The sequence below is a fragment of the Geotrypetes seraphini genome, chromosome 2 (genome assembly GCF_902459505.1).
Source record: "Geotrypetes seraphini chromosome 2, aGeoSer1.1, whole genome shotgun sequence".
NCBI classification, from domain to species: Eukaryota; Metazoa; Chordata; class Amphibia; order Gymnophiona; family Dermophiidae; genus Geotrypetes; species Geotrypetes seraphini.
Window position 1 is genome coordinate 315,370,685 of NC_047085.1, and position 17,971 is coordinate 315,388,655.

At 42.4% G+C, this 17,971-nt stretch overlaps 1 protein-coding gene across 4 annotated transcripts in view; it reads right to left on the reverse strand.

Moving 5' to 3' along the window:
- Positions 1–1,473: 1,473 nt before the first annotated feature.
- GGCT (gamma-glutamylcyclotransferase) overlaps positions 1,474–17,971 on the reverse strand; it is a 45,820-nt gene continuing 29,322 nt past the window's right edge. For 2 of the 4 annotated variants that reach the window (XM_033930061.1, XM_033930063.1), the window contains 2 exons: positions 11,269–11,404; positions 1,474–1,961 (listed from right to left, as the gene is read on the reverse strand). In XM_033930061.1, coding sequence (XP_033785952.1) covers positions 1,812–1,961; positions 11,269–11,404 — 286 coding nt within the window. In that variant the 3' untranslated portion in view covers positions 1,474–1,811. Of the gene's footprint in view, positions 1,962–9,031; positions 9,139–11,268; positions 11,405–15,280; positions 15,736–17,971 lie in introns of those variants that run through there. The other 2 variants (XM_033930062.1, XR_004538025.1) reach the window with 2 other exon arrangements.

Genomic DNA, 17,971 nt, shown 5'->3' on the forward strand with positions numbered 1-17,971 from the left:
GATTAAGAGATGCAATGTTTGAAAATGTGTTATTTTATCATACCGCTTAGTTACAACCAGACAGGTGGAAAGGTCGAGGCTTGTGGCAACAGGTATGGGAAAGGCAGAGCGAGTTCTGGGAGGGATATGAAGTCGGTTCAACGGATGGCCACCAGGAGGATCTCGGGTCTCAAAGGTCTCTCTTACGAGGAGAGACTAAACAAACTACAGCTCTACACTCTAGAAGAAAGTAGGGAGAGGGGAGACATGATTGAGACATTTAAATACATCACAGGACGTATCGAGGTGGAAGATGATATCTTCTTTCTCAGGGGACCCTCTGTCACCAGAGGGCATCCGCTCAAACTCAGGGGCGGGAAATTTCATGGCGACATCAGGAAGTACTTCTTCACAGAAAGAGTGGTTGACCGTTGGAATGAGCTACCAGCGCAGGTGATCGAGGCCAGCAGCGTGCTGGACTTTAAGAATAAATGGGATACCTATGTGGGATTCCTACGAGGGTCGAACGGGAACATCAGTCGCTATGTATAGACTTAAGAGGATGGGTCAGCAGACTTGATGGGATGATCGAGACCTGCATCGTGTTGGAGTTTAAAAATAAATGGGACTTTAAGAATAAATGGGATGCCTATAGGGGATCCCTAAGAGAGTCAATCTGAATAAATAGTCACTAGGTATAGACTTAAGAGGAAGGGACAGTAGGGTGGGCAGACTTGATGGGCTATAGCCCTTTTCTGCCGTCATCTTCTATGTTTCTAAGAAAAAAAAAGACAAGAATCTATGCCAAGTTGGAGGAGGGGGTGGAGAAGATCATACTCCTCCCCCTCCCCTCTAAACAAAACAAAAGCAGACACATTATATATATTACTCTAGAGCAGGGGTAGGTAATGATATTCCCAGCCTGTACAGGAGAAAAGAAAAGGGAAGCAATAGTGTTGGACCTGAAAAGGAAGGGTGGGGTTGGAAGAGGGTGGTAAAGAGCTGTGGGTGAGTCTAGAGCAGGGGTAGGTAATTCCGGTCTTAAGGGCCACAGGCAGATCAGGTTTTCAGGATATCCACAATAAATATGCATGCAAATCCATCTTGTATATATTCATTGTGGATATCCTGAAAACCTGATCTGCCTGTGGCCCTTGAGGACCAGAATTACCTACCCCTGCTCTTGCTCTTTACCACCCTCTTCCAACCCCACCCTTCCTTTTCAGGTCCAACACTATTGCTTCCCTTTTCTTTTCTCCTGTACAGGCTGGGAATATCATCATCATAACTATCACAGAAAATCTTTTAAGTTGGATGTAAAATGCTTCATGAGAAAGGAATTCTGTGCAAATCAGCATGGTTGCAAAAGCTCCGAAAGTCTTTGTTACAAAGTTGCGTATGGTATTGCTCCAAACTATATGACCGATAGATTTCTCATAGCATTCCATGAACATAGGAGAGAATCGCATCCATTGTTTAATTTTCCGTCTGCTCAAGAAATCCTTGGAACATACACTAGCATTTCCGGCTTTCTATGACGGGGACTTTAGGCCACTGTTGCGTAGTGCTTGCTCTTACAAGCACTTTAGAACCCAATTGAAAACTCATCTTTTTTCATAATATTTAGCAAACTAATTTAAATCATCCTTGGGTTATATTATTTTTAATCTTTTGTTCACCGCATTGAACTTACGGTTATGCGGTTTATAAGTACTATGTTATGTTATACACAAGAGACTAGTCCTTTACATAACGGGGTAGTTTCTCCAATCAATCTTTCTTCTTTTCTTATCAAAAACGGTAAAAAGACAGCAACACCAAATTCATTTGTTCTAATTTGTCATCTTCTTTGTTTGAGTCATAGCAGCTTTAATTTCTTCCATGACTGGCAAAGGTCCCGTGTAATTGTTGGTTTCTATAGCTTCTAACTTCTTTTGGTACTCAGCTGGTAAGTTATTTTGTTTTGCTCCCATACAAATGACCTGCAACAGAAGCAAAGATGACAAGTTTAGTTCATTATTTGGCTATGTTTTACCTGGTGACTGTAAAGTAAGAGGTTTTCAGCGCTTGTCAATTGGCGCAATGCATGGAGGTGGCCCTTGTTTTCAAAAGAAGTTGATATGGAAGGCTTTTTGCTTGTTTGTTTATCCCCTACCCTTATCCAGGGCGACTTAGACACTTACATCCTATATAATAAAATGCTAGCCGCGCATGCGCACTCCTATCTGCGTGTTCCATGATCAGTAGGTTCTGTGGCCGCAGGAGTGCGCATGCGCGAGCCCCCCAGCCTTCTTCCCAGAACCTACCTTGGCCGCCAGCAGCGGTGGCTGCTCTCACGATCCCCCAGCGCTTTCAGCTCCTGCTGCACGGGGCCCACGCCGAGCAATCCGACATTACCAGCGGCCTCACGCACGGCACGCATAGACAGCGCGGGGACCCAGTGAGAGGAGGCCAGCATCAGCAGACCAGATCTTCCCCACCCGAAGCCCTACGCCCGTTGCTATGCCCCTAAACTCCCACGCAGCCGACCTTTGAATCGCTTTTAAAATCAGAAAACACTCCTTTGCCGGCTCCCCACTCGGTAAGGTTTTTTCGCCGGTCTGACCCTCCCATTCGTTCCCAACGTCCGACGGCTCACTTAGTCCTTTGCCGCCCCCCCTTCCCTTCCCGCGGTCCCGACTACGAACCTGGCAATTCCATCAGCGTGTGCAGCAGTCTTCACATGCTGCTTCGGGCCCTTCTACTGCCCTGATTTGCTCTGCCATGTCTCTGATGATGTCATCAGGGATGTGCCAGAGTAAATCAGGGCAGTAGAAGGACCCGAAGCAGCGTGTGAAGACTGCTTCACACCCTGCTGCAATCGCCAGGTTCGTAGTCGGGACCGCGGGAAGGGAAGGGGGGGCGGTAAGCCGGACACACCGTGGGAAGGGAAAGGGGGATAGAGGAAATGCTACTGCTGCTGCACAGGGAAGTGGTGTGGGGGGAGGGAAATGGAGGGGGAGGGAATGCTGCTTTGGCTGCTGCACAGGGAAGTGGTGGGAGAGAAATGCTGCTGCATAGGAGGCAGGGAGAAAGACAGATAGATAGATAGAAAGACAGACAGACAACGGGAGGAAGGGAGACAGAAAGAAAAGAAGAAGGACACAGGGGCAGGGAGATACACAGAAACACAGACAGACAAAGGGGGACAGAGACAGACAGAAAGAAAGACAGCGGGAGGGAGAGAGAGACAGAAATAAAGACAGACAGACAGACATATATTCTAGCACCCATTAATGTAACGGGCTAAAATACTAGTACATAATATAAAATTACAAACCGTGTTTCCCCGAAAATAAGACAGTGTCTTATATTAATTTTAGGCCCAAAAAACACATTAGGTCTTATTTTTGGAGTAGGTACATGATCATCTCTCCCTTCCTCTCCTTTACCCCAATTCTTCCTCTTTCCTTTCTCTCCCCCACATGTGCAGCATCTTTCCCCTCCTCCCTCCCATCCCTTGTGCAGTAGGACTCTTGCCCAGCTTCCCTTCCTCCCGCAACAGAACTCTTGCCCAGCTTCCCTTCCCTCTCTTGTACAGCAGAACCCTTGAGCGAGTACCCCTGCGCCGCGCAGCCGAACCCCTATCCTTCCCTCCCTCCCTCCCATCTGAACCCCACCAACCGCAAGCGAGCCCTACATACCTCCCTAAGCAGCGTCGGTCATCAGTAATGCAGCAGAGTGAATTCATGGGCAGACAAGGCCGAAGCAGCCTGTTTGGAGTGCTGCCAGCCTGACGCTGCTTAGGGTGGTATGTAGGGCTCGGTCGCAGTTGGCAGGGTTTGGATGGGAGGGAGGGAAGGATAGGTGTTCGGCTGCGTGGCAGGGGCGGGTGCTCGGGGGGGGGGGGGGCGGGGCGTGCTCACTCATGAGTGGGTTCTTCTGCACAAGGGATGGGAGGGAGGGAAGGGAAACTGCCGGCGAATCCCGGAACTAGGGCTTATTTTTGGGGTAGGGCTTATATTAAGACCTACCATGAAAATCTTGCTAGGGCTTATTTTCAGGGAAACACGGTATAACGTACATATTGCATCAACGATAAACATCACTATAACCATAAAACAATCCAGACCATAGAACGAGTTATGGAGTTCTGCAATCCCAAAGATGGAAGCATTTTCTGATCGACATTCCTTTTCACCCCTGTTATGTCTAAGTTACCCAGTTTCTTCAATTGCTGTTTTACATATTGTTTGTGACAAGTTATATTCTAAAGTTAATAAAATTTATTAACTAGAATGTCTCAGTTCTCCTTGAGTGCCCCTCTTTTTTTTTGGTCTTTAGCAATATCAGTTTTAGTAAAGGGAGACATATAATACCAATCATTTTTAATAGTTCATTTTTGTAATCATAATCTAGGGCTAGGATTTCCAATATGTAATGTACTAAAATAATTCATTTTATCTGTAGGTCTGTGGGCACAAGTGTTACACACAATTATTTTACAACGAGAAGGGAAGTCGGAGAAATGAACCAAGGCTCTGAGCTTCCAAATGTGAAGCTGGACCCTCCAACTCCCAAGACTGCATGACTCTGGCAGTTCAGGGGATCCTTGGTAGCCCAAAGAGTGCCTCCAAGGCACTCTTAGCACCATCTGTTTGCCCACAGGGACTGCCATAGGAATGGAGCTGTGTTTCCTTATCCCTGGGCTCAAGTACACCATCTCTCTGCAGTAGACTGAGCCCAGACTAGTTCCCACAGAAAATAATAATAACAACTTTATTCTTTTATACCGCCATAACAAAAAGTTCTAGACGGTTTACACTAAAAAGAGCTGGGCAATCAGCGAAATACAATAATACAGTAAAAAATACAAATATTTGTAAAATAGAATTTCAATAATAAAACTCACTAAGTAATAAACTTATCGAACAAAGTGGACTTAATTAATTTCCGAAAACTGTGACAGGATAACATAGCTTGCTGAATACATTTACCTAACCAAGATTGTTGCCTACCAGCTTGAAATGCTAGGGTCCTATCTAAGAAGATCTTATATCTACACCCATTCATTTTTGGATAAGCAAATAAGTAGAAGTTTCTAGTTTCTCTTGATGGTCTTCTACACTTACCACTAGCGGTTTGAGCCATGAGGCCTGCTCACATTTTCAAATGTATTTTAACAAGTCCAGACAACCCCCCCTCCCAATACACACACACACAAAAAGATAGCATGAAAAGGTGAAATGAACCAGAAACCTGTGATAATACAGTATTCAAGTAAAGAGGAAATTTATAAAGTAAGCTTAGAGAAGATCATGCAGCTCACTTCCCTTAAAGGCTAATGAGATGAGATGACAGTGAGAAAGTGAAATGTAGAACGGAAGATAAAGGATGAAAAACAAACCTATTGATCATTCTTTGTAACCACATATTCACAGTTATTGAGATGATATAAATAAAAGGACTAGCAAGCAAAACTGGTTCAAAATATTCTCCATCTCTCTCCAAGTACATTACAGACATTACACCCACGGAAGTGGCATCTTTTTTTTCAATAAATAATTTAATGACCAACTGCTGAAAGCTACTGTAAAAACAGCATTATTCAAAGTAATTTCTGATCAGCAAGGAAGGCAAACAGAATGTTGGGCATCATTAAGAAAGGTATCACGACCAGGACGAAGGAAGTCATCCTGCCACTGTATCATGCAATGGTGTGCCCGTACCTGGAGTTCTGTGTCCAGTACTGGTCGCCGTACCTCAAGAAGGACATGGCGGTACTTGAGAGAGTCCAGAGAAGAGCAACTAAGCTAATAAAGGGTATGGAAGACCTCTCATATACTGACAGACTGAAGAGGTTGGGGCTTTTCTCCCTGGAAAAGCGGAGACTTTAGAGGAGACATGATAGAAACCTTCAAGATCATGAAGGGCATAGAAAGAGTAGACAGGGACAGATTTTTCAAATTACGGGGAACCACAAGTACGAGGGGGCACTCAGAGAAATTGAAAGGTGAAAGGTTTAGAACAAACGCCAGGAAATTATTTTTCACTCAGAGGGTGGTGGATACATGGAACGCGCTACTGGAGGATGTGATAAGCAGGAGCACGCTACAGGGCTTCAAAGAGGGTCTGGACAGGTACCTGGAGGACAAAGGGATTGAGGGGTACAGATAGGAGTAAAGGTAGGTAATAGGGATAGGATTAGAGGCAGTCACAAAATTAGTCAGGGACACTGTTCAGGCAATTAGGCCTGATGGGCCGCCGCGGGAGCGGACCGCTGGGCAGGATGGACCTCTGGTCTGCCTCAGCGGAGGCAACTTCTTATGTTCTTAAACGCCTGCTGGAACATCCTGGCCCTCATATCAAAATAATCTAAACACAGAAACAGAAAAATATAGAAACATGATGGCATATGGTCAAATGACTCATCCAATCTGCCCAACCATAGTATTCACCATCTCCTCTCCCTAAGAGAATCCATGTGCCTGCCCCACTCTTTCTTGAATTCAGACACAGTCCATCTCCACCACTTCTACCAGAAGACTATTCCATGTATCAAACACCCTTTCTGTAAAAAAGTATTTCCTTAGATTACTCCTGAGCCTATCACCTCTTAACTTCATCTTATGCCCTCTCATTCCAGAGCTTCCTTTCAAATGAAAGACTCACCTCATGCGCATTTATGCCACACACGTATTTAAACATCTCTATCATATCTCCCCTTTCCCGCTTTTCTTCCAAAGTATACATACTGAAATCTATAAGGTATGGAGAGTAGATCAAGTAGCTGGTATACAATCTCTTCAGGTGGAACTGTCTGAGACTCTGCCCATGAAGTTGCCACACTTCTGGTTGAATGAGCTTTGAGAGAAATAGATGACTGTTTGTCACAGCCAATGTACAGTACGTCGATGAAATTGCTATGCAAACTCTTCTGGTGATAGAAGCCTTGGAGGCTGGTCTGTTTCATCTTGACTGACTGGTTAGAACAAAAAGGTGGTCAAAAAGTTGAGAATCATTGGTCCTTCCAAGGTTGTGGAGTAAAACCCCTCGCATATCCAGCCTCCGCAATATCTTATCTTACTTAACCACACCCTTAGGATAAATAGCAGGCAAACAAACCTCTTTTTTGACATGAAAGGCTGACACAATTTTTGATAGAAAGGAAGGTACCCCAGTCTTTGTGATCCTGAGAAAGGGCTCTCAGCAAGAAAGAGCCTGCACCTCTGAGATCTGTCTCGCTGAAACTATTGCCATCAGAAATACTGTCTTCAATTTGATATTAAGATTCCAGGATGGAAAAGGCTGGCGCAACAGAGATGATGACCTCAGCGCTCCTTTAAAAAAAGGGTTACATCCAGATGAGATGCCAATGATACCTTTCCTCCTTGAATTTGTAAGCTCTGAATATGTATACCCTAGAGGAAAGGAGGGACAGGGGAGATATTAACGTAGAACAAAATCCATTCCAGAGAAAGTAAAATGGTAAAAACCTGAGGGCATAATTTGAGGTTGAGGGGTGATAGATGCAAGAGTAATGTTAGGAAATTCTTCTTTACGGAGAGGGTGGTTGATGCGTGGAATGCACTCCTGAGGTGGAGAAGGCAATGGTGACAGAGTTCAAACAAGCGTAGGATGAACACAGAGGATATCTAATCTAATCAGAAAATAATGGGTATATATTCAAGGAACTAAGGCCAGTACTGGGCACTAGATTAATGGCTCATAGCTCCAGATGATTTATGGACCACTCTCTCTACAGGAGGGTGCATTGGCTCTGTACCATATGACTTCTGCAATGAGCCCCCCCAGGTGTACCCAATGAGCTAGTCTGCTTTGGATTTCTTTGAGGCTTGGGGCCCATTCCCCTGGGAGCCAGCTCACCTTCTGATTTAGTAGAGGCTTTTAAACACAGGCTGTGGGGCCCCCTGTGCGATTCCCTTTGGGTTTCAGAGAGCTGGCTGTATTTTAATCTCTCCCTGTTCCACTGTGAAGATCTATGGGGTGGATCCCTCAGTTGGTATCTGACTGGCAGCTCAAAGATCTCCAGGTGGATTAATTCCATTAAGGATTTGAGGCAGAATGTTCTCTCATGCAGTCAGACTGAAGCAAAGCAGACACAGGCAGCCCCAGCAACACACAGTGAGTATAGCCCATTATTCCCTATGGGGAAAATCAGGGGGAGGGGAGATGTCAAAACATTTTTTTAAAGAGATTTTGGGGTCAGAGTTAGTGCTCCCCACTTCCAAAACTTCTTTTCCTGAGTTTTTAAGATTTGACGGGAGCCGTTTTTTGGCGCAGTCACTGGCGGTGACCATCTTGGATTTTAAACAATCTTTTTTTCTAAAGCCTCCATGTGCCTCAAAATCATTTGGGTGGACTCCTCAGATGGAGGAGTATCTGTGTACCGCATGCCATAGGGCTCGCAAGGGAGGGGTGGGAGCTTTGAGCTCAGCCTCCTCCAAGTCCTCTAGGGCTGGGGATCTGAGTAGTGGGGAGAAAATCCTTTTTGGAGACCTCAAACAATGAAGACATGAAAATGCGGGAATTGCCCTGCAAGCTGCAGTCTGCCCTTGCGGAGGTTGTGTCCTCTCCCAGGCACAGTAGCTGGGGTCATCTGTGCACCGAAGCCTCACAAAACCGAATAAAATACTCAAAAATAATAAAACCCAAAAAGAGCAAATCAGAACGCACCTCAGTTTGCTTGCAGAAGGAAAAACTGAAGAGGGCACTATACTCCACTGGTGAAGGAGAAGGAGATGAAAGATGTGATTGGCATCCTTTTGTAAGCGGTTCGCAAACACAGATTGATCACCTAACATACAGACTCCTGTGTTTATGTAACATAATTTACTTATCACATAAGTCAGATTTTCCAGCCTATAGTTCCCAACCATTTCCTTACTTTGCTTTTGTAGAGTGGGACCACATTTACCCTTCTTCACTCCTTTGGGATTACTCCAAACTCTAGAGAAACACTGAAAAGGTCAGCCCGCAGAGCCACCAAAACATCCCTAAGTTCCTTTAGTATCCTTGGATTTATGTCATCTGGCCCCATTGCTTTGTATACCTTTAGTTTAGCTAGCTCCTCATGAACTCAGTCCTCTTGAAATTGTTCAGGTACTACCACACCTCCATTCCTATTTGTCTTCTGCAGACCTGATCCCAGTCCTTCAACTGGAAACATAGAGCCAAAATATTTGTTAACAATCTTATCTTATCAGCTTCTACATATTCCTCCCCTTCACCCTTGAATCTCACAAGACCACTTTTGGATTTCCTCTTATCACTGACATTTAAAAAAAATGTCTTGTCCCCCCCCATTTTGCCAATTAGGATATTTTAATTCCATTTACATATTTGCTTCCCTGACTACTTTACTGGCTTCTCTTAGCTTTTCCAGATATTGTTCCCTATCTTCCTCTTTCTACGATCTCTTGTGGTTTATGAAGGCTTTCTTCTTTTTTCTTACCTGACATATTTGGATTGAAGTCTCCATATGAGGTTCACAAGAACCTGTTCCATGCAGCTGAAATGGGTAGTTCCTGCACTATGATTTTTTTTCTTTAATACACGGATGTATGATTTGCTGTTTTCAAGATCAATCATGAACAGTGGCATACCAGGGGCAGAGTGGCAAGGGTAGTCTGCCCTGGGTGCAGGCAACATGGGAGTGTACTGTGATGTGGGTGATTGGGATCTACAAGTCCCACTAGCTGAAACTTCCCAGAATCTCTCCTTCCCCTCCCCCGCAGGCACTCCTGTCTCTCCCAACCCCATCCCTGTATAACCTTCCTGTTTATGCATAGGCAGGACCATATCATAGGAAAGGCTCAAGGACTGGAGCAAGCTGTGTGCACGAGTTGCTGTTCACTGTCAACAAAGAATTTAAGTGGGGGGTTGGAGTTGAGAGACCAGATTGACACCCAGAGTGGGTGGGGATGAGAGCACCCCCCAGGCAAATACGCTATATCCATCACTGGTCATAACTAGATAAGATATGCACATGTTTAAGAAACTAGAAGCTGCACCAATCTGCTATGATTCCTCGATTCCTCAAGTCCTCAGACACCAATCCGCTTGGGTTTTCAAGGTATCCCTAATGAAGTTTCAAGTTTATTAAAATTTTGATATACCACTTATAAAAGCAATCTAAGCGGTGTTCATAAGTACAGGCAGTTTTCAAGCTCTCTGAAGATCTGCTTGATTAACTGATTTTATTCATTGTCGGAACACTTTACGTCCATGAGCAGTGGACAAACTTTCATTTACTGGATCATGGCGAACAGTGGCAAAGAGCACAGTGACTCTGAAAGACCTGCTCCAGACCACGGCTGCAAATAGCACTGCTCCCTTTCAAATCTATGAATGGTGAAATGTGGAACTGCACAGGGCAACATGCACAAAGGAGTGCTAACATCTTGGGTCCCCCAACTCATCATTCTACATCAGGTGGTGTAGATGGATAAAAGGAAATATGAAGGAGGGGGATAATGGTGATGGGCGAGACAAGTGAATGCTGGGGTAGGATAGAAAGACAGAGGGATGCTGTGGTTAGAGCTTTTACCATAAAGGGGAGGTACAATGTATAGGTTTTGGGTCAGGGAGATGAGGAGGGGGAAGTAATCAGTATTGAATATGTTAGAATTTGTGATGCTAGCTAAAAATAAATTATTTAAATGCAATGGAAAATGTACACGAGACAACTGAAAATGGTTAAAATAGCCAGAGCATGCCATCTCACAGATTTGACTTCAAAATCAGCTGTAGCATTTTATTTAAAACTCCAAAATCATTCATATCTTTAATACAATTAAAATGTGCCTTTGTCAAAGTGTGAATGGTACAACTTTCCACGCAAAACAAGTACTCTTATAGGTTCTGCGTATAAAATTTTACAGTTTCTATGAGCCAATCACTCAAGAGATAAAAGACTTTTTTTGTTGTTATTTCAATACACCATTGAAAAGAAAAAACATTATAGATCAGATATTAACATTTCCCTCATTAATCATAGGTGCTGTTTTCAAAGATGGCCTCCAAGTGGCAAGATTAGGACAAATAAGTCACAGACTAAATTATATCCAAACTTCCAAAGCATTTGAAAACTAATTCAGTTACAGGTTGTAAGGTCCTTTAAAAATGGGTAGACTTTCAATATTTCTTCATTTTTCTGCTTACCAAGTGTGTTTCATATCACCCCTGTGAACTCTTGTAACCACACTATTTACACCACTGTTAGAATGCAAATATGAAATACTGGTTTTGCTGATAACATGAGAGGTTGAATCAAATAGAGATGCTTACCCATTTATACTGTGGTGATGGCGGGGCAAAGACAGGGTCCTTCATTTGGTAACAGCGACAGATCAGTTTGTTTCCTTCCTCAGTGTGAACAATGATCTCTATAGGCACATAAAAACCATACGCAACACTTTCTTGTCTGGAAAAGAGTAATATAAAGCCTTTTCAGTATCCCAGTTTAGGCTACTTAGCAGAAGAGTTGGTTTAATTCACAACAATATGAATATATATCAAAACCTGTTCTGAAGAAAAATGGAAGGAATACAAGTAAATCACTTGGTGACCCTAAAGAATACATTTTTCGTTCTGGTGGGCAAGTCTATGCTCTAGTTATAGATTTGAAAGGATGAACGCTGAGAATTTGGGGCATGATAATATATTTAAATTGATATGGGGCCCATTGACATCATTATAATTGATTATTGCATGCGAGTCAGTTTTTGTTATTTTTGTACATATCCAGGGAGGGGGGGTGGTTTATTTCTGTTATAAATTGATTTTTAAATATTTACACTTGGGGTGGGTGGGAAGATATCAGTATTTTGAATGGGGTAAGGTTTTTGCGGTAATATATGTTTTTGTGTTTTATTGAATAATCATTGGGTGGGTGGGGGGAAATGGTTGATTATGAACATGTGTATGTTGAATGTGCTTCTATTGTATAATTATACGTTATATTTGTTATATTGCACTATTGAAGTTTTGAAAATTAATAAAGTTTATTAAAAAAAAAAAAAAAAGAATAAAGCTGCTCATTTTCAATAGGTATTCTAAGGACAGCAGAACAAGAACACATGACTTGTTTCCCCCAGCATGCTCCTTCTCCCTCCCTCCAATAATCTCTCCTGTAGACTCTCTCTCCATCTCCTGAGTTCACAAGCATCCCTCCTTCTGCACCAGCGTCTCTTAACCCATGGAGTGTTGCTGTAACCTCAAGTCTTTCTGCCGGCTTACTAGTAATCCCCAACATTATTGGTTGCCACAACCACTGTCTTTCACTGCCATATTCCACTCTTCTGCATGTACTCAATTATGAGCGGAACTCTGCAAGTGCATAACTACGTAAATTCCCTGGGGTGTAACTCTAAACTTCAGCAATAAAATGTACTCACTTTAAATGTCATTCACAAATGAACAAAAGTTCACTAAATAAAAGTAAAGGCTACTCAATGGCAACGGATTTGGACTTGGAGGATGAGATGTACAGTGTTGGCATCTATGAGACAATCATGGTTTTTTTTGTTGCATAGAAGTTTTTTTGGACCCCTGTTAGATTACAAAAATTAGATTCTGGCACTGTCATCTCGATATAGGGACACTGGATCATCTATTCTTTTGTCCCTTGATACTTAAATTTTGGCAATCCATTTGGAGTCAAATCAATAGAATACTGGAAGTTCCAGTGGCATCGACATATGATACAGTGCTGTTTGGCACATTATTGAGGGCCAAGAGTCCAATAACTTCATGTAATAATAGATTACTTTTCATCATGACGGGAGTTGCCATGCAGCTTATTTGGAAAAATTGGGACAGGTTAAATAAACTATAGTTTTTGGTGGGAATCCTTGTGCCAAACTTATAAATGTGAATGGATGAGTGTAATACAATTGGGACATTATAAGAAATTCAAGGAGGTTTGGGACCCATTGACAATGTTTTGTAAAGATTGATTGTTAATTTTAGCCCTTTGATTATACACTTCCAGGATGGGTGGGTGGGAGGGGGGAAGGGATATGCCTTTAATTTATTATTTGATTGCAATTTTGTTTCTTTTGATCATTTATGTTACTCTTGATTGTCTTTAGGTTGTATGAAAGGGTGGGTAGGAAGGGATATGCATTTATTATATCGTTATATCATTTGAAGGAATTAAGTGCTATTTATTTGTACATGTTGGTTTTTAAAATGAATAAAGAGATTAAAAAAAAAAAAAAAAAAAGTAAAGGCCTTTAAATTAGATCAAGCACCCCACACAACTTTAAATAATTCAGCTACATTAAGATGCAGATCACAATCCAGTAGCAAGATGGAAGCTATCCATTCTTTTATACTGACCAACAAAATGTACAACTCTGTAACTCTGCGTAATCCTTTCAGCAATATAGAAGTGATAAATAGTAGTAGTAAGGGGCCTCACTAAGCCCAGCAAAAAGCCTGGGGCTGCCCATTGGTGCTGGACTGAAGAGAAAAAAATGTTCTTGTTTTGTACAGTAGCTGAAGAGTGGCAGGCTTTTGGTTGTTGGTTGGTTTGTATTTTGGGGTTGGGTTTTTTGTTGTTTTTTTTTTTGGGGGGGGGGCGGGTTGATCCTGCTGCTTTGCCTGTCTTGTGCCAGCCAGTAACTAATACACACATTCTTATGTAACTGCATTTATACTTTTCACTGTAAGGCTCAAACTTAGAACCCAGTGTCCTTCTTATCACCCACCATACCAGTGAACAGAGGCAGTTTTCAACGTGTCTTCCCACAGATATTCGCAGAGGACATGCTTATCTGCAAACGGAGAAAGTGTGACACAATGGTGCATTCACCCTGTGCATGTCCTTTTCAATTTGGTCTTTTTCAAGTCGACATTACAGATACTCGTACTGTTTCAAAATAGTGAATCCTTCAGGCCATGGCACAGGAAAGGGATGGGGATTCCCAAGTATAATTATGCCTGCGTATTGTACCCCTTGGGGATGGTTTTTAGGAGAGAAAATATTTTTATGCCTTTGTTTATGAGAAAGCATACCTAGCCCCATGGCACATTAATTTTTTGATACATGCATCTTTACAGAAAATATGTACTTTTTTTTTCTTTGCAAGGTAGTGTCTTGGTGTGTTCTTTTTAGTGTCAGATTTACTTCCCATTAGGGGTAATTAGTTTTTCTGAGGTATTTGCACACTGGCAATTGCAGGGAGTGTTATTACATATTTTACACTCCAATGGACTGCTTTGGCAGAGGATGCACGCGTATCCAGGTGATATCTTTGCCGCTAGTTATTTCATTATATTAAAATCTTTACACTCTAGTAGTTTGCATTAAGGGCTTAGAGTCCACTTACAAGCACTCTCTATTGCAGTGGTTCCCAACCCTGTCCTGGAGGAACACCAGGCCAATTGGGTTTTCAGGCTAGTCCTAATGAATATGCATGAAGCAAATTTGCATGCCTATCACTTCCATCATATGCAAATCTCTCTCATGCATATTCATTAGGGCTAGCCTGAAAACCCGATTGGTCTGGTGTTCCTCCAGGACAAGGTTGGGAATCACTGCTCTATTGTAATGCATGGGAACATTCTTTCAGCATTTTAACTCTATGTAGGTTTCCAAAGATTTTGAACCCTATGAGTTTACTGAGATAAAGATCTTTGGCATAACGCTAGAAGTTCTTGATTTCTCTCATTTAATAAGCAGGATTCTGGAGTTTTTGGCGAGTGCTGAACCCCCATGAATGTCAGTCAATTTTGGGTACTTTTTTGAGTTTATTTTATTGAACAGCATGCTTGTCTGCCAGGACGAGTGGCTTCATCAGTTTGTTTAAAATCTAAATTGAGATACTAACTTATTTTGTAATGCGTTTTTTTGGGCTTGACCCAAAGAAACAATTTCAGAGTTCAGCCCTTAGATATTTGGAAAGGATCACTGATCCCGCAGTAAATCATTATGAATCTCTACAGATAGAAGGGATGAGCAGAGCACTCGACTAGATTGAGAAAGAAGGATTAACATGCAAAAAAATACTAAACAACCCCCCCCCCAACCCACCACCATCTTTAGTGGGTGGATTAGTGAAAAGCTGCTTTCATTTTGGAGTTGGTGTAACCATTTTCATGCCCCTCATTTTGTTTGGAGCAACAGGCAGCAGTCCTCCTTGGGAAAAAAGCCTCCTTTTTATCTAATTGGGAACTTGTGTAAGCACATACTGTAATTTGGTTCTCAGTACTTTGTAACATAGAAGATTTGGATTGAGGATGGGCAGTTTTTATCAGAGAAGTTTGTATCCTACCCTCCCATCTCCCCTCCTACCTTTTTTTCTTCTGCTGCTTATTGCATGGGAGACAGCGAGGAGGAAGATTAAGAACCACTACGCCTTTCTTTTGTTGAAGGTAACGAATTAGCTTGATAGGATTTTTTTGTTTCTGTTTGGCCATCCAGACTAGAGTAAAGACTTGGGGAAGAAAGTGGGAGGGGGGATTTAAGAGGTTTAACAGAACTAACATTACATTACATTACGGATTTCTATTCCACCTGTGCCTTGCGGTTCTAGGCGGATTACAATATAGAAAATATCTGGGACATTCCAGTAGAATTACATTTCAGGATAGGAGTAAGTTACAGGAACAGTGAAGAGTTATGATATTACAATACCGCAAATTCACGGTCCCGGTCATTCGCGGTATTTTCTGATCGCGAATGACCGGACAGGAGGGGGCAGCCGGAGCGCCGGCGAGTGAAGGAAATCACTCGGTGTATGCTCTGACCGCCTCTTCCTGTACTAAAGTCGGGCCTTACCAATCAGGAGCTGCGTGTCAAAGCAGCTGCTGATTGGTGAGGCCCGACTTTAGCACAGGACGAGGCGGTTGGAGCATACAGCGAGTGATTTCCTTCACTTGCCGGCGCTATGGCTGCCCTTTCCTGTCTCCCCTGCCTAAAAACCGTATTTGTGGTTTTTCAAAATACACAGGGGCTCCTAGAACGTAATCCCAGCGAATTTCAGGGGGAGTACTATATTTCCTTCTTATACTGGCTATTAGCAGACATGCATTGCATAGAGTGCTTTGTTCTATTATTTTTTGGGGTATTTTGTGCTCATTTGTCATATGTTAAATCTCAATAGAACAAAATAAAACTTTAAAACAGTGAAACCAAGCTGCATCTGAAAGGGCAGGAAAAAAAATTCAAATTATTTGAGGACTAGTGATTACCCAGCAGGCAAAAAATCAAACAGGATTCTAGGAATTATTGGGAAGGGATGGTAAATAAGCCCAATATTATTATAATGCCTCTGTATCGCTCTATGGTGCGACCTCACCTTGAATACTCCATTAATTCTGGTTGGTGTAAAAGATATAGCGGAATTAGAAAAGGTTCAAAGAAGAACGACCAAAATAATAAAAGGGATGAACTCCTCTCATATGAGGAAAGGCTACAGAGGTTAGGGATTTCAGCATGGAAAAGAGATGGCTGGGGGGGGGGGGGGGGGGGGGGGGGGGGGGGGGGGGGGGGGGGGGTTATTATCGAGGTCTACAAAGTCCTGAGTGGTAAAGAACAGGAAAAATTGAATCAATTTTTTACTCTTTCAAATAGTACAAAGACAAGGGGACATTCAATGAAATTACATGGTAATGCTTTCAAAACAAATAGGTGGAAATATTTTTTCATTCAACTAATAGTTAAGTTCTGGAACTCGTTGCCAGAAGATGTGTTAACAGCAATTATCATATCTGTTTTAAAAAAAAAAAAAGGTTTGGATAAGTTCCTGGAAGAAAAGTCTAGAGTCTGCTATTGAGATATGTAGACATTGGGAAGCAACTGCTTGCCCTGGAATCGGTAGCATGGAACATTGCTCATATTTGGGTTTCTGCCAGGTACTTGTGACCTAGATTGGCCACCGTTGGAAACAGGATACTGGGCTAGAAGGACTATTGGTCTGGCCCAGTATGGCTATTATTATATTTTTGTACGCTCATATGCATGCAGGATTATCTGTCACTGCAGATCCCAGGCTCATGGCACCTGCAAATAAATGGTCATCTGCATCTAGGATTTGCTAACCCTAATCCTCAAACCTAGAACTCTGCTGGGGTCTAGAGGACTCTGTTCATAGACAACCCCGCGAAAGACAAAGACGCGCGCCGACAACTGAGCGCAAGACAGAGGCGCGCGCCAAAGAAATTACAGTTTTTAGGGGCTCCGACGGGGGGTTTTGTTGGGGAGCCCCCCAAGTTTACTTAATAGAGATTGCACCGGCGTTGTGGGGGGTTGTAACCCTCCACATTTTACTGTAAACTTAACTTTTTCCCTAAAAACAGGGAAAAAGTGAAGTTTTCAGTAAAATGTGGGGGGTTACAACCCATAAACATGTACTACTGGAAGTATAGCATAAATACACTGGATACAAAATTACTTCCTGATAGTTTTGCAACAAATTTAGCCGTGCCTCAGAGCCCGTATCATCCAGCACAATAGTATTGATAATTTGTGGCAAGTCAACGGTCTAGGTCTCAATCATTGGCATCAGGCTATATAAGTTATTAATTCTTTTTGATATTTTCTAACTTTTTTTAGATTTTTTGTCTTTTTATCTAAATGTTCATATAGACATTAAGAGATAGTGCAAAACTTCAAAAGCACTTATCAATTCATATAGACATTAAGAGATAGTGCAAAACTTCAAAAGCACTTATCTTTTTTGTGGAGCACTGTGAATCACAACGGGGCCACCGTTTCACCCACCGTGGCTTCGTCAGGGGATCAAATGACAGTGCCTAAAACATAATAAATTAGTTAGCTTTAAAATGTTATAACATCCTATCAAATGCAAAAATTTGTAACGCAAACTCAATTGAGCAACTTACGAAACACTTTTAACTTGGCTCCTCGCATTTGTACTGCTTACTGCAAATGGCGGCGACCCGTGGGAACGCCGAGAATTTAAACTTATTTTAATGACCTATCGGAACTCACGTGATTTACGTGAACACGCACAAAACGTGC